We start from the raw sequence: 24759 nt of genomic DNA on the forward strand, positions 1-24759 counted from the left end.
ATCATCAGCAAAATGATGGAAGGAGTCATCGACAGTGCTATCAAGCGGCACTTACTCACCATTAACTTGCTCACCGATGCTCAGTTTGGGTTCTGCCAGGACCACTCGGCTCCAGACCTCATTACAGCCTTGGTCCAAACATGGACAAAAGAGCTGAATTCCAGAGGTGAGGTGAGAGTGACTGCCCTTGACATCAAGGCAGCATTTGACCGAGTGTGGCACCAAGGAGCCCTAGTAAAATTGAAGTCAATGGGAATCGGGGAAAACTGCAGTGGCTGGAGTCATACCTTACACAAAGGAAGATGGTAGTGGTTGTAGGAGGCCAATCACCTCAGCCCTAGGACATTGCTGCAGGAGTTCCTCAGGGCAGTGTCCAAGGCCCAACCATCTTCAGCTGCTTCATCAATGACCTTCCCTCCATCATAAGATCAGAAATGGTGATGTTCGCTGATGATTGCACAGTGTTCAGATCCATTCCCAGCCCCTCAGATAATGAAGTAGTCCGTGCCCGCATGCAGCAAGATCTGGACAACATCCAGGCTTGAGCTCATAAGTGGCAAGTAACATTTGCGCCAGGCAATGACCATCTCCAACAAGAGAGAATCTAACCACCTCCCCTTGACATTCAACGGCATTACCATCGCCGAATCCCCCACCATCAACATCTTGGGGGTCACCATTGACCAGAAACTTAACTGGACCAGCCAAATAAATACTGTAGCTACAAGAGCAGATCAGAGGCTGGGTAACGCAGTGGATGTGGTGAGGGTAATGCAGTGGATGTGGTATACATGGATTTCAGTAAGGCCTTCGATAAAGTCCCCCACAGGAGACTGGTCAAGAAGGTACGAGCCCATGGAATCCAGGGTGCCTTGGCACTTTGGATACAAAACTGGCTTAGTGGCAGAAGGCAGAGGGTGATGGTCGAAGGTTGTTTTTGTGACTGGAAGCCTGTGGCCAGTGGGGTACCACAGGGATCGGTGCTGGGTCCCTTGCTGTTTGTGGTCTACATTAATGACTTGGATATGAATGTAAAAGGTATGATCAGTAAGTTCGCTGATGATACAAAGATTGGTAGGGTGGTAAATAGTGAGGAGGATAGCCTCAGTCTGCAGGACGATATAGATGGGTTGGTCAGATGGGCGGAACAGTGGCAAATGGAATTTAACCCGGAAAAGTGCGAGGTGATGCACTTTGGAGGGACTAACAAGGCAAGGGAATACACAATGAATGGGAGGACCCTAGGCAAGACAGAGGGTCAAAGGGATCTTGGTGTGCAAGTTCACAGATCCCTGAAGGCGGCGGAACAGGTAGATAAGGTGGTAAAGAAGGCATATGGGATACTTGCCTTTATTAGCCGAGGCATAGAATATAAGAGCAAGGAGGTTATGATGGAGCTGTATAAAACACTGGTTAGGCCACAGCTGGAGTACTGTGTGCAGTTCTGGTCGCCACACTACAGGAAGGATGTGATCGCTTTGGAGAGGGTGCAGAGGAGATTCACCAGGATGTTACCAGGGCTGGAGCACTTCAGCTATGAAGAGAGACTGGGAAGATTGGGTTTGTTTTCCTTGGAGCAGAGGAGGCTGAGGGGGGACATGATTGAGGTGTACAAAATTATGAGGGGCACAGATAGGATGGATACTAAGGAGCTTTTTCCCTTCGTTGAGGGTTCTATAACAAGGGGACATAGATTCAAGGTAAAAGGCGGGAGGTTTAGAGGGGATTTGAGAAAGAACTTTTTCACCCAGAGGGTGGTTGGAGTCTGGAACTCACTGCCTGAAAGGGTTGTGGAGGCAGGAACCCTCACAACATTCAAGAAGCATTTGCATGAGCACTTGAAATGCCATAGCGTACAAGGCTACGGACCAAATGCTGGAATATGGGATTAGAGTAGACAGGGCTGATGGCCGGCGCGGACACGATGGGCCGAAGGGCCTCTATCCATGCTGTATAACTCTATGACTATCTTGTGGCGAGTGACTCACCTCCTGACTCCCTTTCCACCATCTACAAGACACAAGTCAGGAGTGTGATGGAATACTCTCCACTTGCCTGGATGAGTACAGCTCCAACAACGATCAAGCTCGACACCATCCAGGACAAAGCCGCCCGCTTGATTGGCACCCCATCCACCACCCTAAACATTCACTCCCTCCACCACCGGCGCACAGTGGCTGCAGTGTGTACCATCCACAGGATGCACTGCAACAACTCACCAAGGCTTCTTCGACAGCACCTCCCAAATCCACGACCTCTACCACTTAGAACGACAAGGGCAGCAGGCACGTGGGAACAACACCACCTGCACGTTCCCCTCCAAGTCACACACCATCCCGACTTGGAAATATATTGCCGTTCCTTCATCGTCGCTGGGTCAAAATCCTGGAATTCCCTTCCTAACAGCACTGTGGGTGAACCTTCACCACATGGACTGCAGTGGTTCAAGAAGGCGGCTCACCACCACCTTCTCAAGGGCAATTAGGGATGGGCAATAAATGCTGGCTTAGCCAGCGACGCCCACATCCCATTAACGAATAAAAAACAAATGAACGGGCACCACAAGGTCATGTGGGGGGCTGTAGTCATTTCTCTGTGAGGCTGAATTTGACAAATCTACAGCATTGACTATTTTACATAATTTGAGCTGCAAGGTTGGTTTAGTGAGGCCCATTTCATTCAACGAGAATGGGTGAGGGTGATATCATTAGAAGTGAATCACTAACAGAGCCGTAGCTTCTTAGCACGCGTTAAGAGTGGTGTCATTGGGTGGCCCGACGCATGCGCAGGAGGACATTACATGTCGATCGAAATCTGGAAGTGTGCACACTGTCACTAATCACTCCCTCAAACTAAACACAGTGGGAGAGAGCTGCGGTGACTGATGGGGAATTGTGTTCGGGCCATTGATTGTTTACAGGTTTATTGGGTAGAAAGTGTCGGGGGCGGGGGGCGGAGGGGGGGGGAGGCGGTGTCGCCTTTTACCAAGAAATCAGTTTGCTGCCGTTCATGGTCAAGAGGGTGATCCAGGTCTACCGGGGGGGGGGGGGGGCGAGGGGAGTGTGATCCATCCCCCCGTCTGGTCCACGTTCTCTCTCTTTTTCCCCTCTTTAGATCTGGATCACATTCTCTCCCCTCCTTCCCAGCTCTGCTCCCTCAGGGCTCCCCCTTCCCCTGTTGCTTCTGTCCCCCCCTCCCCCCCGCTTTCCCTTACACCCGGCTTCTCTGCTTCTCGCGCTGCTTCTCCCCTTCCGCCCCACTTCTCCCCTTCCTCTCGGCCCTGCTCTCCTCTCCCCTTATGACTATGTGCATCGGCTGCATTTTTGGTGCTCAACCTCTGGTCCGCGCAACGGTTGGTGACCTACAATGCGCATGCACTAGTCCCTGGCACTGGTCACAGCAGAATTAGTGTGGCAGCTATATTTTCCCTATGTTCACAAACAACTCAAGAGACAATATAGTTACATCAGAGCACTAGAATCAAAAAATCCATCACTAGTTTTAAAATTATTCTATAAAGGTTCAAAAGTCATGCAGTTGGATCTGGTTGTGACAGGGCTTTATTTTCTGATGGATTGCTTAATGGGCAGGATGTAAAAGAAGCAGAGTAATTGTGTTTGCTGGTTTTTATACCTCTATTTGGGACCCTGCTGTTACAGCTGCTCATTGGGGAGAGAGGAATCTCTGTGCCCCTCTCATCCAGCTCAATCAATTCATCCTGTCCAGGGCCTTATTAATTAAATATGTGACTGTCATTATCAGGAAAACAAACTTGCAAGTGCCCCCTTGTAACGAGGCACAACTAATAGAATCATTTAAACATAATGTCTAATTTGAACAAAACCAAAAGGACATTTATAATCTAAATCCTAATCTCACTTCCTGTGGTGCCCATCGGGAAGGCCTCAAGGATATCGTTGGATACCGTGTGCTCCTTCTCCAGGGCCACTCGGGAGTGGACATGGCCACGGAAGAGAGGCAGGCAGCCAGAGTGACCACTCCCACGGGCCGCATCCAACCTGGACCCGTGGATGGCCACCTTGGCCAGGCTCAGGGGCAGACCCATGACGAGGTCCTCCAACTTGCCTGCCCCCCTCTGCACCAGATGGGATTCTTATGTGAAGAGATCATTTTGGTGGATCTTTTTTCTTCCCCCATGAGGGGGAAGATTATTTTGATATGCACTTCCAAATTCAGCAGCCAAAGAGACAAAGTACAGTAAAAGAAAGAGGAACAAAAAGAATAAAGCACAAACTCAGCTGAAATTTAAAACCAAAGGAAAACTGAAATAAAGTTGATCAGCTTAACCACTAAAAGTAACCAAATTCTTTGTCAAAATAGCTGAAAGGCAGAGAAGATTTTGAAGTTCAGTTGACCTAGCTAACTGTGTCCTAAAGGGGGATCAGTGATTATCAGTGACGCAATTTTTATTTACTTTGAAATTACTGTCCTTTAAAGTAATATTCCTTCTACCCCTGCCCAAATTTTCTCCCTTTCCTGAAGGCAGTGGTTCTTATTGGGGCACAGATACACAGGCACCAGCGGTCATCCAGTGTCTCACCCAAGGATCTGTTCTTGATATGTGAGTCTAGACAGTGAGGCTATTCAATCACAAGAGAGTATGGCATTGGTAAGCTGCCATGGAACTGTATTTTGGCTGGCTAGAGTGGGTGATGCCACAATTGCTGATCTCAGCTGCGGTGGCAGTGGGGTTACTACAGTTGGCTTCAGCGTCTTTACATCAGAGAGAGGAAAACCCTGTGTGAAGTAAAACCCTGTCCTGACCCAGTTACTGGACATGTGCATTTCCAGAAGTGCTTGCAGTTAGGAGCAGGGCACCAGCCCAGTTTTCCTCTCTCTCATGTAGCCAGCCAAAGTACAGTTCCATGGCAGCTTACCAATGCCATACTCTATTGTCTACACTTCATGTGTGACTGCAGAGTGTTTGACTGTCACAGCCAAAACAGCTACAAACACACATGCTGCCAGCAGAGGTCCCTGGCTAATAATCAGGAGCAGAACCCTGGTTAGTTTTTCCTCTCCCCAGCCCAGGGACAGAGGCAGTTGATGAAATACTGATCCAGCTGAGATCAGTCAATTCAAACCAGGGATGGGACCTGGGATCCCTGGTCTGTATGTCTTAGTGCAAAATTAGTAGAGAACCAATACAATACTTACTAAACTCTTCAGAATTTTGGTTTAAAAAAATGTGGCCGTAAACTTTTAGTAAAATGTCTTTAATTCCACTGTATTATTGTCAAACTGCATGAAATATAGAAAATAGTTTGTGTAAAAAGAGCTAATTAATTTTGTTCCTTTTACACAGCCCCTGTTAAATGACTTGACAGCAATAATGCACAGTGCAACTGTTGGACTTAAAGACATTTACTAAAAGTTTGAGACCACTTTTTCTAAAAAAAAAATTCTGTACTGTTTATTAAGTATTGTATTGGTGGTCTGCCAATGGCCTGGTGGGCTAAAGCCAGTGCCTAATTTTGCACTAAGTCATACAGACCAGGCATAGGGATCCTAGGTTAAATCTCTGGTTTGATCTCAGCTGAATCATTCGAACAATTGCCTCAGTGTCCCTGGGCTGGGGAGAGGAAAAACTAACCAGTGTTCTGCTCCTGATACTATCCAGCAATCCCCGCTGGCAGCGTGTGTGTGTGGATGTTGGATTAAGTTTGGCTGTGACACCCTCCACAGTCGAATACCCTGCGGACACTCACTGTTTGCAGTCACATATGAAGTAAAGCCAGTGGAGCGTGGCATTGGAAATGTGCTATGGTACTGCATCAGTGCCTTCGAGAGGGGATTGGAGAACATTCACAGAAAAACGTGTATTGGTAGTTTATGGTTATAATTGTGAGGAATAATGGATTCTTACAATCACTGTCTTGTACTTCCTTTTTATCAAGAATTTCAAATAATATCACACTGAGAGTGAAACCTTAGAACTGTCATGATGAGTGTTGGAGCACTTGATAGCATTTATGATTTCCCATCAAGCAGAAGTGAAATTCAGACATTTGTAACATTATGACTCGGCCTTCCGTATTTTTTATTTGGTTCTTGTTGGCTCCTATCTTTTCTTCCGAAAGTTGATTCAGTTAAAGTATGGTTCCACAGGGCTAGCAGCCTTCAGTACCTCACCCAAGTAGCCATTCTTTACTTGAGTCCAAACAGTGAGCGTGTGGGCATTGCTGAATAAATGAAGTTGGGAGTTTATTCATGAGTGATGGACACCTGTGCATATGAAGAATTTTGTTGGTTACGTGAAAAACGAAATATTCCTTTGCACATGGTATACCGCGTTAGCTCATGGCAACCATAGTCTTTTATACTGAAGATGGAACCTGTTCATCTTTGTTTTGATTCGCACTTACAATCAGGCCTCTGAGTATTAGGAGGCAGTTGGCCAGTAAGGATCTTGAAGTATAGGGGTGGAGGAGGAAGGGATCGAAGAGGGACTAAGATATCATGCTGTTTGGGGAAAATTGTGAGTACAAAACCACAAGAATCTGGGCTTTCCAATGTATAGCTTACAATCATTGAACCATGGGGCCAGCCTGAAACTGATTTCTAATGTTATTCTGCAAGCTTACTGCCAATTCTATTTGTTTACAGTGTATGTAATTGGAAACCTGTTTTTGTGTAAAGTGTGATGAAGTTGAAATGATCCCATTTACCTTTATTTCAGATGCAGTCCATTGAAGAGCCAGAGCCAAAAGGAGAGTTTGAATGCAGGTTGTGTGGACTTAGAGTTCCGTACAGCTACTATGGACAGAAACCACCAAATGCACGCTCTATTGTGTTAGTGACTTTTGAAGTTTAGAATGGCACATCATTACACCGACAGATTGTACAGATTACCTACCACCTATTTAATTTACCAGCACTATTTAACATTACGGCCTGAAGATTCCTCCGCATTTGCACCCTAATTCACACATAATCGGGCCGCAAACCAATTACGTAGCTTAAAAGATCGCAGAATTTTGGGCGTGCGTGAGTTACCCGCGTAACAACAATATGCCCGAGTCTCCTCTATCTCTTACGCCCGTCCATCAAATCTTCAGTCCGAACAAGTCTCCGCCCACCAAATTGGCCATGCCCCCAACTCTCAAATGTGAGTATCCTCCAATGGCGCTTGTTCGGAGGGTCTCTCAACATTGTGATCAGATTTTCAGGCACAGCACATTTAAAAAAAAACTCTCTTCACTGAGACCTGCACTATATTTTCTATTTCCTTTAGTGCATTTTTATGGCATAGGTATAATTCACATTAAAAATTGAAAAGCTTCCCCGATTGCAGTTTCTTGAATATGCTGTGCCTGGGGTGCATGAATGACTTAAATAAGTTGAAACTTAAATTTCATGACACATAGAAGAAATATACTCGTGTGGGTATACTCGTCCCCATGGGCCCCGATTGTTTACCATGATTTATGCCCATTTTAAGTTTGGACATATTGTAATGAGATTGGGAGGCTACTTGGGTGTAACTTCACATCGGCAAAATGAGGACAACATTGGGCACATTTTCAGGTCTAACTTCTGGGTTGCACCCAAAGCAGAAAGTCCAGGCCTACAAGCTGTTTCTTAAACAACAAGTGTAGGGATACAGACCATTGGTTCCATCTCGATCATGTTTACATAAAAAGCCCTGGACCACTCATAATCTGAAGTCACTCCAGGCTACCCTCAGAAATCTCCAAATAGTGATTCAATTATGGAATGCAATTGGCAGAGGTCTGGGAGCAAGTAGTGTGCCAGCCTTATTGGTGTGGGATGATGGCAGATAAGCAAGTCACTGCCTCAAAAAAAGGAAGGTAAAGAAATTCTCCAGCCTCCCGCCCTCCATAAACTTCAGCTCATCAAAAACTCTGCCCGTATCCTAACTTGCACCAAGTCCCGTTCACCCATCACCTGTGTTTGCTGACCTACATTGGCTCCCAGTCCGGCAGTGTCTCGATTTTAAAATTCTCATCCATTGGTGGCTATGCTTTCAGCTACCTAGGCCCTAAGCTCTAGCATTCCCTCCCTATACCTTTCTGCCTCTCTACCTCTCTCCCCCTTTAAGATGCTCCTTAAAACCCACCTCTTTGGCCAAGCTTTTGATCACCTGTCCTAATATCTCCTTATGTGGCTCAGTGTCAAATTTTGTTTGATAATGCTCCTGTTGAGATGTTTTACTACGTTAAAGGCGCTATATAAATGCAAGTTGTTGTTCAAATCCCTCCATGGCCTCGCCCCTCCCTATCTCTGTAACCTCCTCCAGCTCTGCAACCCTCCAAGATCTCTGCGCTCCTCTAGTTCTGGCCTCTTACGCATCCCAGATGTTAATTGCTCCACCATTGGCGGCCGTGCCTTCAGCTGCCTCGGCCCTAGGCTCTGGAATTCCCTCCCTAATCCTCTCAGTCTCCCAACCTCTCTCTCCTCCGTTAAGACGTTCCTTAAAACACACTTCTTTAACCAAGCTTTTGGTCACCTGTCCTAATATCTCCTTATGTGGCTTGGTGTCAAATTTTGTTTGATAACGCTCCTGTGAAGCATCTTGGGACATTTTACCATGTTAAAGGCGCTATATAAATGCAAGATGCTGTTGTTGCTTTATTGAAAAAATGAGACAGATCACGGACCTGGCACACCACGCAACCTTTTACCGTGGACAGAATGAACATTAGAGTTTACCCATCTATTCCACAGTATTTGTACAAATAGGCTTGCTTTTTTTCCATAGACTGTTAGAGGTGTGCTACACCATGAACGATCCATTCACCCCTCACAAGGACAAGTTTCTCATCCTTGGCTCCCACTGTAGTCTGTGCAACAATGCCGTGTGTGTTGGGCAGGTACGTATGTCACATAATTGCTTATTTATCGGTAATTTAGGAAGGACAATCACTTGGTTCACATTAACAAAGTAAGTAGACAATAGTGTGCAGTGAATCTTACCCCAACCCCGTCTTGGTACTGTGGGCAGGGCAGAAGTCAGATTGAAGTAATCACCTTCCATTCCCTCCTTTGTCTTTTTTTTGCATTGTCTTGCCCTGCACTGCCAAAGAACCGTGTATGGATTTATCTTTCCCATCCTTACCTTGCCCTTGCTACCACCCCATCACTTTGCTTTAAAATCCCTTACGTTGTCCTTGCTGTGCCTTACTCTTACTGGCCTTGCTTTGCCCTGTTCTCAGCTGCCTTGCTTTGCTTTTCATACCCTTACCCTGCCTTATCTTGCACAACTTTGCTGTGCCTTCCCTTGTTGAAGCATTGCTCACCTCTTTGTGCGTTTATCCTATTCTGTATTTTTATATCCTCCCTTCTGCTGACTGACCTGATCTTCTGCTATCTTTACTTGCTCATTGCCCTCAAAGTTGTTTTGCCTTCCTTCCCATTCCTCATCTCGCCTTGTCTTGGTTTGGACTCGCAAGCCTACTCCTTTGCCCTTTCCTGTCCTCTCTTTGAGACCAGACATTTGACCAATGTACCACAGCACCCTTTCAGATACCCCTAGTTCTCAAATTCTTAACTTTAACTACTTCTGTCTGATAGCTCAATTGTTAATTTTAAATCTGAGATTGATAATAACTTTGGTTAACAAAAATCTAAGGGATGTGGGGCTACGGCAAGGATATGGAGTTGGGTCACAGATCAGCCGTGATCTCATTGAATGGCAGAACAGGCTTGAGGAGCTAATGCTTCAACAAGGGAAGGCACAGCAAAGTTGTGCAAGATAGGGCAGGGCAAGAGTACTCCTGTTCCTGTTGCATTGTAAGGTGTGAATTGTAATTTGAAGAATGCAAATGGTTGGCATATAGTATTACAGCAAGGACCAACAGTGGAAAAGTGCAGTATAATTTTGAAAAAGTTCAAGGCTACGAAAAGACGGCTGTGAGAGAGGGCGGGTGTTGGGGGTGGGTGGCATGGGATCACAAGCACAGGAAACCATCTTTTTTTCTTCATTTACTGCTTTTCTCCCCCTCCCCCTTTTTATGAATCCTTTAGGAATGTAGCCTTTTCTATACAAAGCGATTCTGCATTCCCTGTGTGAAGGAGCACATGGGAGAATTCCCTGAAGAGATTCAGTTAGACCTACAGAAGAAAAAGCAGCAGCAAAAACCTCAGGCCTCCAAGTGAACACAGCTCAGAATCAGCTTTAACAAGAAAAAGTGGGAGTCAAACATTCATAATGACCTGGACATTTGGAAGGGGATTCTTTTTTTTCCAAAAGTGAAGCAAAAGGCAAAACTCTGCCATTTATTTTGGAAATACTTGCTATAAGGAAGAAGTCCAGCAATTTTACTTCCCGTATGAAGCAATATTTTGGCATCATCTGCAGAAAGGTTTAAATGGTTTTAAGTAAAGTACATTAGAAAAATAAAGTAGCTTTAAGAACAAAAAGGAACATTTTCACTTTGTTGAAAGAAGCTTGTGAAGACACCTATTATGAATGTGAGAAGGTTTGGAAAGCATATTTCAATTTCAATTGCAGGACCAATAGATAGCAACTGTAGTGCTAACTGGCAGAAGTACTAGTGTACAAGAGGAAAAAGACAGCCGTATTGCTCAGTCACCAATACAGAAAAAAACATACGTTTATCCTCAATACATGGTGCAAACAGTTGAAACACTGTTCTTCCTGCTCATAGTCCTTTCCCAGTACTACTCCTGACCAGAAGTGCATGAGAAAGACCCTTTCGCTGATTTCCATGTTTAATCTGACAATTCACCTCGCTTCTACTGTGCACGTTTCCCTGACAGAAGTGCTGAGATTAGGCACTCACCGTAGAGCAAACTGGTGGTGAAGTCCATTATCACTGCCCTGGGGCAAAGCATGTTGGAGCACAGGCATCGGCAAAGCTTCCGTAGATGGGTGCATCACTCATTTGCAACATTTTGACCTATCGGCAAGATTGGTATGGCTTGCAGTACTGAAAATCATGTATTCCTTTGGTAATAAATAGACTTTGATATCTAAAAATGTGTTATCTGTAGCATTGGTGCCTGACAGCTGGGGTAAGAGAAACATTACAACACTATGCATGTTTTTTCAGCAGCTCCACATTTTACAGTACCTCTAAGGTACTGTAGGGAATCTTTAGTGACGACAAGGGTAAGAGTACCTCTAATTGCTAAGTGTAGTAACATTATTCTTGAAGAATTAGACTGGTCAATATTTGTAGCAAAATTGTATTAACATAGTAACAGTTTCAAGCAACAGAAGACCGTTGGTCCATGTAACTCACTTATCCACAGTATTTCCTTGGTGCAATTCTAATAGGAGAGGCAACGGAGGAGGATTGTGTTGTCCACCATACCAAATGCTATAGAGATCGAGTAGAACAAGGAGGAATAACACATCACAGTTAGAGGATGTCACTTGTGACTTTGGTTAGGGCCACCTCAGTGAGCAGGATGGACGGACTGAAATGTGGTTTTGAAGGAGAGAGATAGAGAGCACGAGATGGGCATGAGCTGAGAGGCTGCAACACGTTCATGGAAAGGCAGATTGTGGGTTGTCAGTATTGTAACCCCTTCGTCTGGGTGGGGGGAGCTTATCTGGATGTAATATGGGAGGAGCCAGCATCTGTAAAGAGGAAGCTTTACATTGGACTGTAATACCATTAACCTCCTCTGCAGACTTACCTCAGAAGCTATTTTCCTCTCAAGTGGCAACGGTCTTCCTCCACCAATCTTGGGTTCTCTCTGTATTATCCCGATTTGATGCTCCCCTTTCTCCTACCCTCAGTCAAGCTGTTCCTGGCCAGTTTTAGTGCTGCATTTAGTTGGGCATTTTCAATTTCCACCTCTTTATCTTTCTGCTTCACCAGATTGTACAGTCCAGCAACTAGCTGTGGTGGAGGGGTTACTGTCTCTTGTCAGGTGTCACTAATAATGTCCACGTCATTACACTGTTCTCTGCGTGAGTGTTTCTGGTTGACCAACAACTGCTTCTTACTTTTAGTGTAACATTTCTACCATAGTCTTCATTCCCACATATCCGTGATGTCTTTAATCAGAACCTATAAGACGATTATGCTCAATTTCATCTTGAGCCTGATTATATCTGACCTGTAATTCCTGCTGTTTTTGCCTGCCATCTAAATCTCCTGAACCTTGTTCCTTTATGTTCCTTGCTGTTTAAAACCGAAGCACTCTCCTGCCTGATGTAGTTTTCATTGAACTCTACTGCTTTTTGACTAATTCTCTTGATTGTACTAACCTGCTCCCCCTTATCCTATTAGCTCATCTTTACTTTATATTAGCTCTGTTTGATTTCGTGCTAATTGCTGGTCTTTTCCCTTACCTTCTGCTCCTTTGTGTGTGGAGCTCCTTTTGGGATATTGGTTTATTTCTTGATACTACAACAACAGCGTGTATTTTTATAGCGCCTTTAACATAGTAAAACATCCTAAGTTGCTTCACAGGAGCATTATCAAACAAAATTTGACACCGAGCCACGTAATGAGATATTAGGACAGGTGCCCAAAAGTTTGATCAAAGAGGTAGGTTTTAAGGAGGGGAGAGAGAGGCGGAGCGAGTTAGGGAAGGTATTTCAGAGCTTAGGGCCTAGACAGCTGAAGGCACAGCTGCCATTGGTGGGGGAAAGCACAAGAGGCCAGAATTGGAGTAACGCAGAGTTCTCAGGGTTTTCGGGCTGGAGGAAGTTACAGAGATAGGGAGGGGCGAGGCTATAGAGGGATTTGAACAGAAGGGTGAGAATTTTGAATTTGAGGCGTTCCCGGACCGGGAGCCAACGGAGGTCAGAGAGCACAGGGATGATGGGTAAATGGGACTTGGTGTGAGCTAGGATATGGGCAGCAGAGTTTTGGAAGAGCTGAAGTTTATGGAGGTTGGAGGATGGGATGCTGGCCAGGAGAGCATTGGAATAGTAACAAAAATATGGATGAGGGTTTCAGCTGCAGATGAGCTGACGCAGGGGTGGAGATGGACGACTTTACGGAGGTGGAAGTGGGCTGTCTTGGTGATGGAGAGAATTTGGGGTCAGGTAGGAGCCGAGTGTACAAACAATCTAAGTTTCCCTTTCTGCTACTGACCAGTTAACTTCCTTTTGCTCTGTTTCTTTTTGAGCTAACTGTTCATAATAGGTACAGCACAGAAGTTGGCCATTCGGTCCATCGTGCCTGTGCTGGCTTTTTGAAAGAGCTATCCAATTAGTCCTATTCCCCTGTTGTTTCCCCATAGCCCTGTAAATATTTTGCCCTTCAAGTTCCCTTTTGAAAGTTACTATTGAATCTGCTTCCACTACCCTTTCAGGCAATGCATTCCAGATCATTACAATTTGCTGCTTAAAATACAAGTTTCCTCATGTTGCCTCCGGCTCTTTTGCAAATCACCTTAAATCTGTATCCTCTGGTTACTGACCCTTCTGCCACTGGAAACAGTTTCTCCTTATTTACTTTGTCAAAACTGTTCATGATTTTGAACACCTCTATCAAATCCCCCCTTAACCTTCTCTGCTCTAAGGAGAACAACCCCAGCTTCTCCAGTCTCTTCACATAACTGAAGTTCCTCATGCCCGGTACCATTCTAGTAAATCTCTTCTGCACCCTCTCTAAGGCCTTGACATCCTTCCTAAAGTGTGGTGCCCAGAAATGAACACAATACTCAAGTTGAGGCCTAACCAGTGTTTAATAAAGGTTTACCATAACTTCCTTGTTTTTGTACTCTATGCCTCTATTAATAAAGCCCAGGATCCCATATGCTTTTATAACAGCCTTCTCAACTTGTCCTGCCACCTTCAAAGATTTGTGTATGTGTACCCTCAGGCCACTCTGTTCCTGCACCCCCTTTAAAATTGTACCATTTAGTTTATAATACCTCTCCTCGTTCTTCCTACCACACTTCTCTGCATTAAATTTTATCTGCCACGTGTCTGCCCGTTTCACCAGTCTGTCTATGGCCTCCTGAAGTCTGTTTTTATCCTCCATATTGTTTACTACATTTCTGAGTTTCGTGCCATCTGCAAACTTTGAAATTATACCCGCTATGCCCAAGTTCAGGTCATTAATATATATCAAAAAGAGCATGGTCCTAATACCAACCCCTGGGAGCAGCACTGTATACTTCCCTCCAGTCTGAGAAATAACCGTTCACCACTACTCTCTGCTTTCTGTCCCCTAGCCAATTTGTATCCACGCTACCACTGTGTCTTTAATCCCATGGGCTTTAATTTTGCTAATAAGTCTATTAGGTCGTACTTTATCAAATGCTTTTTGAAAGTCCATATCCACAACATCAACTGCACTACCTTATCAACTCTCTCCATTACTTCAAAGAACTCAATCAAGTTAGTCAAACATGATTTTCCTTTAATACATCTGTGCTGACTTTCATTCATGAGCCCATACTTTTCCAAGTACCAATTCATTTTGTTCCGGGTTATTATCTCAAAGTTTCCCCACTACAGACGTTAGGCTGACTGCCCTGTAATTGCCGGGTTTATCCCTCTCCCCTTTTTGAACAGGGATGTAACATTTGCAATCCTCCGGCACCATCCCCCATACCCAATGAGGGTTGGAAGATTGTGGCCAGAGCCTCTGCAATTTCCATCCTTACTTCCCTCAGTAACCTAGGATGCATCCCATCTAGACGTAGTGACTTTTCTACTTTGAGTACTGCCAATCTTTTAAGTACCTCCTCTTTATTTTTATCCTCTCCAATAATGCTACTACCTCCTTTATTGCTACAGTTGCACAAACATCTTCTCTAGTGAAGATGAATGTGAAGTATTCATTTAGTGCCCCAGCCATGCCCTCTGCCTCCACAAGAACTCCTTTTTTGTCTCTAATTGGTCCCATGCTTCCTTTGACTACCCTTTTGCTATTTTTATGTTTAGAAAAGGCTTTTATGTTAGTCGCTAATCTAGTCTCATACTCTCTCTTTGCCCCTCTTATCCCTTTTTCAGATCCCCTCTATACTTCCTGTATTCAACCTGGTTCTCTACTGAATTATGAACCTATTATGTTGCTTAACATTCTTAAACCGTTGCTAAATTTCAGTTTCCATTTTCTGGAGTTCTGCATCTTGGTGCATTAACTGCTGTTTTATTTCTGTATATGTGAACATAAGATAAGAACATAAGAAATTGGAGCAGGAGTAGGGCATATGGCCCCTCAAGTCTGCTCCACCATTCAATAAGATCACGGCTGATCCTAGATCTCAAGTCCACTTTCCTGCCCGATCCCCATATTCTTTAATTCCCCTAGAGTCCAAAAATCTATCTATCTCAGCCTTGAACATATTCAACGACTCAGCATCCACAGCTCTCTGGGGAAGAGAATTCCAAAGATTCACAACCCTCTGAGTGAAGAAATTCCTCCTCATCTGAGTCTTAAATGGCCGACCCCTTATCCTGAGACTACGCTCCCTAGTTCTAGACTCTCCAGCCATGGGAAACAACCTCTCAGCACATACCCTGTCAAGCCCCCTCAGAATCTTGTATATTTCAATGAGATTACTTCTCATTCTTGTAAACTTCATTAAGTATAGGCCTATTCTATTCAATCTCTCCTCACAGGACAATCCTCTCATCCCAGGAATCAATAATGTGCCTCCCTATGCACTACTTTGGTTTCCCTCCTTGTTAGCTCCATGCTTAACTTTTGGATGTGAAAATATATTCACTACAAGAGTGGGTGTGATAGCTAATTTTAATTGCTTAGTTTGTTCATGTTCAGACATTTCAAAAGTTTCATTTTGTGCATCTAAAAGTTCCTGACTTTGTGTCCAGATTTGTCTAGCTATTAAACCACTCTATGAGTGGCTCCTCTAATAGCAGCCTGTGACTGCTTTAAAATTTTGGGAGACACAATCACCACTTGAAGTAGTTAATTTTTGTCTTGGTATTACTTCATTTTGGGTCTCTGGTACTATCTGATACAGCTTTGGGCTGAAAGTTTTTAGTGTAGCAGTAACTCTACCATCATGAACCTTTTAATGTTGAAGTATTGACTATGGCATCTCAGTTTAAATCACTGTCCTTTGTTTTAATTCAGGGATTGTGACTCAACTCCTTTTCACAGACAATTCTGCAAGCAGCTTATTTTATCAGCCATTTACACTTAGCATGACTTTTATTGTTGGCTTGACATGGCTGAAAATCCAATTTTATAATTTACATTTCAATTCTTGATTTTTCAACAAGAGTTCAAATTCTCTCAGTTGCAGTTTACAAAACCTATTATTCATTGCAATCATCAAGTGGGTCATAAAATGGAAGTGGAGTTGTGTCGCCACATTATGTAACAGGTCAAGTACCAATCGGGCTCAGGTAATATTGTATGACCAGCCATCAAGCAATGTTAATCTGCAACTTTCAATATGCATGCTATTCCTAACCATTGCCAAGAGGTGGTGCTACACCAATGCAATTGGCTGCTGCCAGAGATGAGATCTGATGGCACAGATTGGAGGCAGGAAATGAAACAAGTACTGTGTTCTGATCAGCGGAGCCAGGACAGGAGCGGAGCAGAACCCAAGAATAGGCCGCAGAGTGAATGACCAGCAGCTCAAGGGACCAGCGACACCAGAGGCAATTCAAGGAAAGGATGCTGAACAGCTGAGAGAAGCCTGCTGAGGGAAGGGAAGGGATCACAAAGGCAAGAGCCTGTGGGCTCATGGAGAATGTGCTGGAGCCATCCCAGAAAGGAAAAAAGGTACAAGAGTCAGTGTGCCACCTCAAAAGACCTGAAGCGTTTTATGTAGTCCACTTACTGCTCCTCCCACTTCTTCCCCTAACTCTTGCCCCTCCCTTCTCTCGCACTTCCCCTTCCTCCCCCATGGCACAATGGCAAGAAAAGTCATGCATGTTAAAGGCTGATTGTAGTTTAATAATGGCCCCCATACCTTGGACAGTTCAAATCTTGGCATCATGAGCCATCAATGTGTAAAACTGATCAAACAGTAAATCATAAATTACATAAAATGTTGCATCTAAAATCCTAATTGGTAAACAATGTTAGAGAAAGGATATCATAAATCTTTTCCTGCTTTTCCTAATATGTGCACATCAGAGAACTGGGTTGCAATTTTCCATTCATACTTGAGGTTTGTTTGCAAGATGCCTCAACTAGTTCATCGTCTTACATAACCCAATCCAAATTATATTAATAGTTATCAAGTCAAATCAAACCAATCAGCACAGTGATGCAGTACAAGACTGAGCAAAGTGTGATTCAACTCCTCTCTGCCAAAATCAAAGATAAAGTCAGATGCAAAGATGCATCAATTAACACTACATTACACACTTTAGTTAATATCTATGGTAACATAATTAATAGCATTACAAGGTTAAACTTTAAAGAGTACATAAACATATAAATATTTATTAAATAATAGAGTATAAATCATCATGGACAAAAACATGATTTACGTGTATCGCAGTTTTACTTAACAACAATATAGCAGAGTTATGTCCATTTTCAGATTACAGCGCAGCTTAGCAAAGTTAATTTTACGGTTTGCTTTCGACGTGTCACTGATAAGTTTCCAGTATTTAGGCTATCCCGCTAGGATATGAGGCACAGGACCTTGTCCTTCTCTTAGGTTGGTTGTTGTACCATTGGGTAATTTTGTCGTCTTCTGGAATGTTCAGCTACCCATCTGGAATCGCCTGCAGCAAGTTTTAAAAAAGTAATTCTTGGGATATGGGCGTCGTTAGCAAGGTCAGCATTTATTGCCCAACCCTAGTTGCCCTTGAGAAGGTGGTGGTGAGCCGCCGCCTTGAAGTGCTGCAGTCTGTGTGGTGAAGGTTCTCTCACAGTGCTGCCAGGCAGGAAGTTCCAGAATTTTCACCCAGCGACGATGAAGGAACGGCGATATATTTCCAAGTCAGGATAGTGTGTAAACTGGAGGGGAACTTGGAGGTGATGGTGTTCCCATGCTGCCCTTGTCCTTCTTGGTGGAGGAGGTTGCGGGTTTGGGAGGTGCTGTCGAAGAAGCCTTGGCGAGTTGCTGCAGTGCACCCTGTAGATAGTACATACTGCAGTCACGGTGCGCCTGTGGTGGAGGGAGTGGATGTTTAATAAGGTGGGTGGGCTGCTGATCAAGTGGACTGCTTTGTTCTGGATGGTGTTGAGCTTCTTGAGTGTTGATGCAGCTGCACCCAATCCAGGCAAATGCAAAGTATTCCATCACACTTCTGACTTGTACCTTGTAGGTGATGGAGAGGCTTTGGGGAGTCAGAAGTTGAGTCACTTGTTGCAGAATGTCGAACTTCTGACCTGCTCTAGTAGACAAGGCATTTATGTGGCTAGTCCAGTTGAGTTTCTGGTCAATGGTGACCCACAGGATGTTGATGGTGGGGGATTCAGCAATGGTAATGCCATCGAATGCCATCTGTGATTTTTGTCGTCTTTCTTCAGCCATCTTCTCATCTTTGCTTAATTAATGTGGCACCTATAGGTTTCTCTGTATCATTAGAATGCTGTTTTACAAATAATAGTTAACATCTCAAGTCTTTGAACATTAACAGATGTGATGGACGTTATAAGTTTACTTTTGTTTGATTAAACACTTAACCTTTCAATTTTCACTTTGGCTCTGCTTAGAAGATCTACTTCCAAAGTTCTTCAAAATTTCCTTTAGGCTTCTAACGTTCCTGAAGGCATTCTTAAACAAAAAAAGTGTTCTACTTTTGGGCAGACAAAGCATTACCTTTTAAATAACAAAGTAAATCATTAGTAGTGACCAATCAAGGTGATTAATTCCATCACATGGATTCTTTGTAAGATGCCATTCAGCTGGATGGATACAAGTCAGAAACTATAATGGCCAGATGTTAACTGGTCTAGTGAAGACCAAGGATGTATTTAGATACGAACCTCCCTACCTTTCCCTAGTGCATAAATCAAAATACCTCTTCTTGATGCCAGTGGCCCTCAAAGTTTGTCTTTACTGTTATATACTCGTCCACCATTACCCATTCATTAATCTGGTAGGCTTGTAACCTTGCCAAGTCTATGCTCAGTCCAACACCACCCTTAACAGGATTGTCAACCCTCCTGGATTGATGGGAGTCTCCCAGAATGGGGCATGAATCTCAAAGCTCAGGGTGGGGGAAGAGAGTGAGAGGGGAATGGGGATTGGGGATGGGAAAAAGAGGGAGGCTGGGGAATGGGGTTTGGGAGATTGGGGCTTGGACGGTGGAAGGGAGACTGGGAATGGGGTGGGTTCAGGTCGGTCTGTGCCGGCTGGTTTTGACGTGTTCAAGTATAGATTGGCTCTGACTGAGGCTCCAAGTTTAGAGTTGTCACCTTCACACAGAACCTGAGTCCAAACCAGAGTCCAGGGAGACAGAGAGATGGGATCTGTTAAAAGTGTCATCGACTGGGGGAGCCTGACCGCACCTTGTGTAATGCAGGGGAATTTGATCTGTAGTTACAGGGTGAATTATCAGTTAGTTATAGGATTATTACTAGTTACAGGTAGGATAGAGGGGCATTACACCGTGACTATCAGTTACTGTATTATTGAGTGATTCTGACTGTTACCATGCAATTTCAGTGAGTTACTGTTGGAATCCTCTAGTTTTCCCCCCTGCAAATCATTCCCCATCTTTGGTTTCCCCTCTTTCCCCACCCACCCCCACCACCTGCTGGTGGCCTCCTGGTTCTCAGAACTTCTCGTACAACAGCTGCTGGCACAAGAAGCACAAATAAAAATACTCAACTACAGGGGACCCAACCTTTATAAGGTAAATCCAATAACATGGTCAGATGTCACATGATCAAACCTCCGAGCAGAGTTGACGACCCTAGTCCTTAATTATGAACATTTTAGTGGTACTACTATGTATGAGATCATTTGTCAGCTCTCCAAGAACTCAATATTTAACCCTTTTCCTCCCCCATAATTCAGTAGGTTGCTTCAGCAGAGCCATTTTTCCTACATGCCCCTACATTACGACACCCTCCCCTACACAGCTGGTCAAACGGGCATTACCACCAAGCTGCCACTACTGCAAGTTCAGAGCAAAATTCAAGCTACTTTTGCGAACCTCCTGAACTGAATTGTGAATAATTTGATAATGTACATAAGGCCATGCAAAATAGCGCAGAGGCTTCCCACAAGGAGAGAGAGAAAAGATTCCTCCCCCATCCCTGCTTTTGCATATCTCTTAGTTGGTTATAGAGCAGACACTGGCAGTCACTCAGGACCACACTACAGGGAGATGGAACATTACAGTACAAGGAAACAAGAGTAGAACTGGAGAATAATTTTAGAAAACCTTCAAAAATAACATTAAAATAATTCCAGGGCATCTGGTGATGATGCAATGTATATAGGTATGGCGATGTATGACAGAGCAGTAGGACATGAGTTTGTGCCCGTCAGACCTTGCATGTTGAGTTGCTGCTCATGACACGCACATCAGGGGAGACTAAGTACTTCCTCACAGTAAATGAGGGAAACCTCAGAGTTGTTCACCCACTGATCTTGTTGTGTCTGGTAAATGTGGTCCACCATGAAGGGACCTGAAAGGAAGGAAGAAAATAAGCTATATAAATGAATCCCTATCCATTGATAAACTGATTGGTAGATATGCTTCAAACTTGATATATGCTAGAGAGTGTGCTTTTGTCCCGTGCATACAACACTGTTGGCTTTAAATGTATGATATGTTATTCAGGAAATGAAAACTTTAAAAACTGTAATTGCAATGAATACCATTAGGTGGAAGCAAAGCTTTACCACATTTTTGCTGTTTTACTTCCCCAAAACGTTCAGTCATTGGGCTGGATTTTGCTCTAAAAATATCAGCGAGCCTAATAGCGCTCGCCGTTATTTCAGAACAAATGGTTGTTTGCGACCGTACATGCGGAGTTAAACACAGAAATCCGGAAGTTGCTCTAACACTTGCCCTGCTCCTCTGTAAGCTTCGTGGGAAGGACATCTCGCCAGCTGACTCAGATGAATGGAACGGTGTGAAGTTCTTGCACTGACCTGATGGACACAAAGTAATCTCGCCAAAAGAAGGTATATCAACTTTTTTAAGTCTAAGTACCCTTTTTAACGACGTGGAAAGTCTTAATGACTGCCAAACAATCTCTCTGGCACTGAAAATTAACTTTTACAAGTGTGGAGTCTCATTCTTTCAGATTTTAATTGTTGTTGGACATTTTTTTTTAAAATTAAGTTTTTATTTTTTTTACTTTTTCTTTGTCTCTTTTATCTTTGTCTCTTAGTTCAGTATTTCTTACCCCTTCTTTATTTTGCTTTCTGTACCCGATATGATATTGAATTTACAATTCTAACTTACACTTCCTGGTTCTGACTGCCTGGCTTATTAACATGCTTCAATCTGATTAGTTAAGGGGATAGACAGTTCACACAGGTCCCAGATACCCGGGAGAGGGCACTATGCTGGATTCAGCGACCCATGAGAGGAACTTGCCGTGAAAAAAAAACAAGAAAAGTTTATGGGTAAATGTAACGAGCAATGGGCACCATTTGGTTGTCGCTCAGAGCAGATAAAGGCACAAATCAGGGTGTTCAGATTTAAGCATTTAAATTATTGCAGAGGAGTGAAATAACAGTTGCTAAAGTGCCATGATTCGGGCTTGTGATCCTTAATTTTCACTCGGAAAAGTATGAACGTGTTTCTGAATTGGTGCAGTGAGGTATTATACCAGAAATAGTGATACATTTTGCTATAGGACATGTAAACCTAAACGTGTTTCAAAGCAATTACACACCTTGGGGTTTGAATTGACACCATAAACTGCAAGCAACTTCGCTGGTATTTGAACATTCTACCCTGAGGTGCATCACAGCCTTAAAATGCACTCCCATGTGTGTTATTCCAGATAAAGATATATAGGTGAAATTTATGGGATAGAACAATTTTGTTGCAGGTTGATTATTTTTTGCAAGTCGTGGTGGACAGTAATGAGTGACAGATGCCCCATGTCCAGCCAATTACATGCAATCTGTGTTGAGATTTCCATGCACCTCTTTAGGCAAGAGGCTGTCTGGACTGGCTATGTATGAGCTGGGTGTGGAGGTCGTCCTTTTGGCTTATGCCAACCACGTATTTCTCATGGTCACGGATCCCGTTGCTTGTGGAGGATGGGCGAGCGCCAGCAGGTGTACTCTGCCACCTGCTCTACAAGGAACAGTTGGGATAAATGTTCCGGACTCTTGGTGGTGAACTCAACGGCAGGTGAATTCTCTGCTGGAGGAGCTCCGGGCCTTCACCTGAAGCACCACCCAACTCCTTCACCTGGGAGTCTCCTGAGACGCCAGCCGGCAAACTGGGCAGAGTTAGAGACCAAAGTCACTGCTTGCCTAGGGTGCTGGACAGGATTACAGGAGTCAAACACTGGTCATAAATTAACTGGTGGCCATTATGTTATGGTTCCGGTTGGTCACCAAGACCCCTCCCTAATGTTATCTTAAAAGATGGCAACAACTGTGGGGAACTGTCTTCACGGGCTCTTTCTCTCAGCAGCCAGTGTTTTTGCAGTAAATGCGCACCATGGGGCTGGCACAGGTGGTGATAGTACTGGTCATTTGTAGCCTGAAGCCTGCCTCCTTCCAGGTATGTCACAATGCTGTCCTATAGGGATGGTACCATGGAGTGACAAACAGGGCCACTCTTTCTCACAGCCACCTCATGCAGCACCACTTCCACTTCAGCAGCCATTGAATTAGGTGTTGAGCTCCATCACTTGTTTACAAACTCATGCCTGCACATTGGTTTCCCTTTCCTTTACCTGTCACTTTTACCCACCTACTCCTGCAGCCTTGGTAAAGGTTGCAAACAGGTTGAAGTGCCTGGAAAGCCTTTCCAAAAGATGTTAGCATTTTCGTCCCCAATTCTATTACTTCCCTTTAAATTTTCACCTACATGCAATTTTCCTTTTATTCTCTACTCATTTAATTGGAGTTTAAAGTGGGTAGAATTTGAAGACTATGGATAAGCTAATGATTCCATTCTGCAGATTTAGAGTCACTGATTATCAAGCAAGACTAAAATTTTGACTGGAATCCTGACAATTTTAAGTATCTCAAAATCACTGCTACCAGAATTGCTTCGACCATTGTCGATGTAAATCTGTGCAAAGCAACTTGTGTTTACATAGAAGAACTTGCATTTATATAGTACCTTTCACGACCTCACGATGCCCTAAAATGCTTTACAGCTAATGAGGTACTTGAAGTGTAGTCACTGTTGTAATGAAAGGAAACGCGGCAGCCAATTCGCAGCAAGCCCCCGCAAGTAGAAGTGTGATAATGACCAGAAAGTCTGTTGGTTGAGGGATAAATGTTGGCCAGTATCTTTAATGTAGAAAACAGTATTGAAGCACATTCACATCACAGCAAACAATAAGTTAATGATCTTGGAATCATGCCAACTCTTGGTCGCATTCACACCTTTCCACCGTTACATAAGCAAGCTCCTCACCCAATGATCTGGAGAGTGCCTTTACCTGCCCAATATCTAGGTAAATGTAGGAAACTTCTGAATCAAATAGAGAACCCTTGTCACTGCATTCCATTTTATTGGTTATTTGATGTTCCTCCAAGTGGTTTTCTTGATTTCATCAGGCGAAAATTACTATATTGGACCGTAGCAGATTTATTGCACAGTAAAGAAAGCAAGAACTTGCATTTATATAAGCGCCATTCACTGTTGTAATGTAGTAAACAAATCATTAACTCTATTAAATATTGGGTAATGGAATGCCGGCCTTTATATCTAGAGGACTAGAATACAAGGGGGTAGAATTTATGCTACAGCTATACAAAGCCCTGGTTAGACCACACCTGGAATACTGTGTTCAGTTCTGGGCACCGCACCTTAGGACTGTTATATTGGCCTTGGAGGGAGTGCAGCGTAGATTTACTAGAATGATACCTGGACTCCATAGGTTATATTACAAGGAGAGATTACACTAACTAGGGTTGTATTCGCTGGAGTTTAGAAGATTAAGGGTTGATTTGATCGAAGTTTTCAAGATATTAAGGGGAACTGATAGGGTAGATAGAGAGACTATTTCCGCTGGTTGGGGAGTCTAGGACTAAGGGACATAGCCTAAAAATTGGAGCCAGGACTCTCAGGAGTGAAGTTAGGAAACACTTAGATATGCAAAGGGTGGTAGAAGTTTGGAACTCTCTTGCGCAAACGGCAGTTGAGACTAGCTCAATTGTTAATTTTAAATCTGAGATTGATTGATTTTTGTTCACCAAATGTATTAAGGAATATGGGACTAAGGTGGGTATATGGAGTTAGGTCACCGATCAGCCATGATTTCAGTGAATGGCGGAACATCCCTGGGTATTTCCTGTCCCACCGGCAGGACAGACCAACCAGAGGTGGTGGTAGTGATATACAGTCAGGAGGGAGTGGCCCTGGGAGTCCTCAACATTGACCCTGGACCCCATGAAATCTCATGGCATCAGGTCAAACATGGGCAAGGAAACCTCCTGCTGATAACCACCTAACACCCTCCCTCAGCTGATGAATCAGTCCTCCTCCATGTTGAGCATCACTTGGAGGAAGCACTGAGGGTAGCAAGGGCACAGAATGTACTCTGGGCGGGGGACTTCAATGTCCATCACCAAGAGTGGCGTGGTAGCACCACGACTGACCGAGCTGGCCGAGTCCTGAAGGACATAGCTGCCAGACTGGGCCTGTGGCAGGTGGTGAACAAACCAACATGGGGGAAGAAACCTACTTGATCTAGTCCTCACCAATCTACCTGTCACAGATGCATCTGTCCATTACAG

At 44.0% G+C, this 24759-nt stretch overlaps 1 protein-coding gene across 5 annotated transcripts in view; it reads left to right on the forward strand.

Moving 5' to 3' along the window:
* Positions 1–24759, forward strand: part of cdpf1 (cysteine rich DPF motif domain containing 1) — a 55832-nt gene that overhangs the window by 17855 nt on the left and 13218 nt on the right. For 2 of the 5 annotated variants that reach the window (XM_067999847.1, XM_067999851.1), the window contains exons 2-4: positions 6701–6813; positions 8744–8855; positions 10009–10984. In XM_067999847.1, coding sequence (XP_067855948.1) covers positions 6701–6813; positions 8744–8855; positions 10009–10140 — 357 coding nt within the window. In that variant the 3' untranslated portion in view covers positions 10141–10984. Of the gene's footprint in view, positions 1–6700; positions 6814–8743; positions 8856–10008; positions 10985–20903; positions 21004–24759 lie in introns of those variants that run through there. The other 3 variants (XM_067999849.1, XM_067999848.1, XM_067999850.1) reach the window with 3 other exon arrangements.

This window comes from Heptranchias perlo, chromosome 18 (genome assembly GCF_035084215.1).
Source record: "Heptranchias perlo isolate sHepPer1 chromosome 18, sHepPer1.hap1, whole genome shotgun sequence".
NCBI classification, from domain to species: Eukaryota; Metazoa; Chordata; class Chondrichthyes; order Hexanchiformes; family Hexanchidae; genus Heptranchias; species Heptranchias perlo.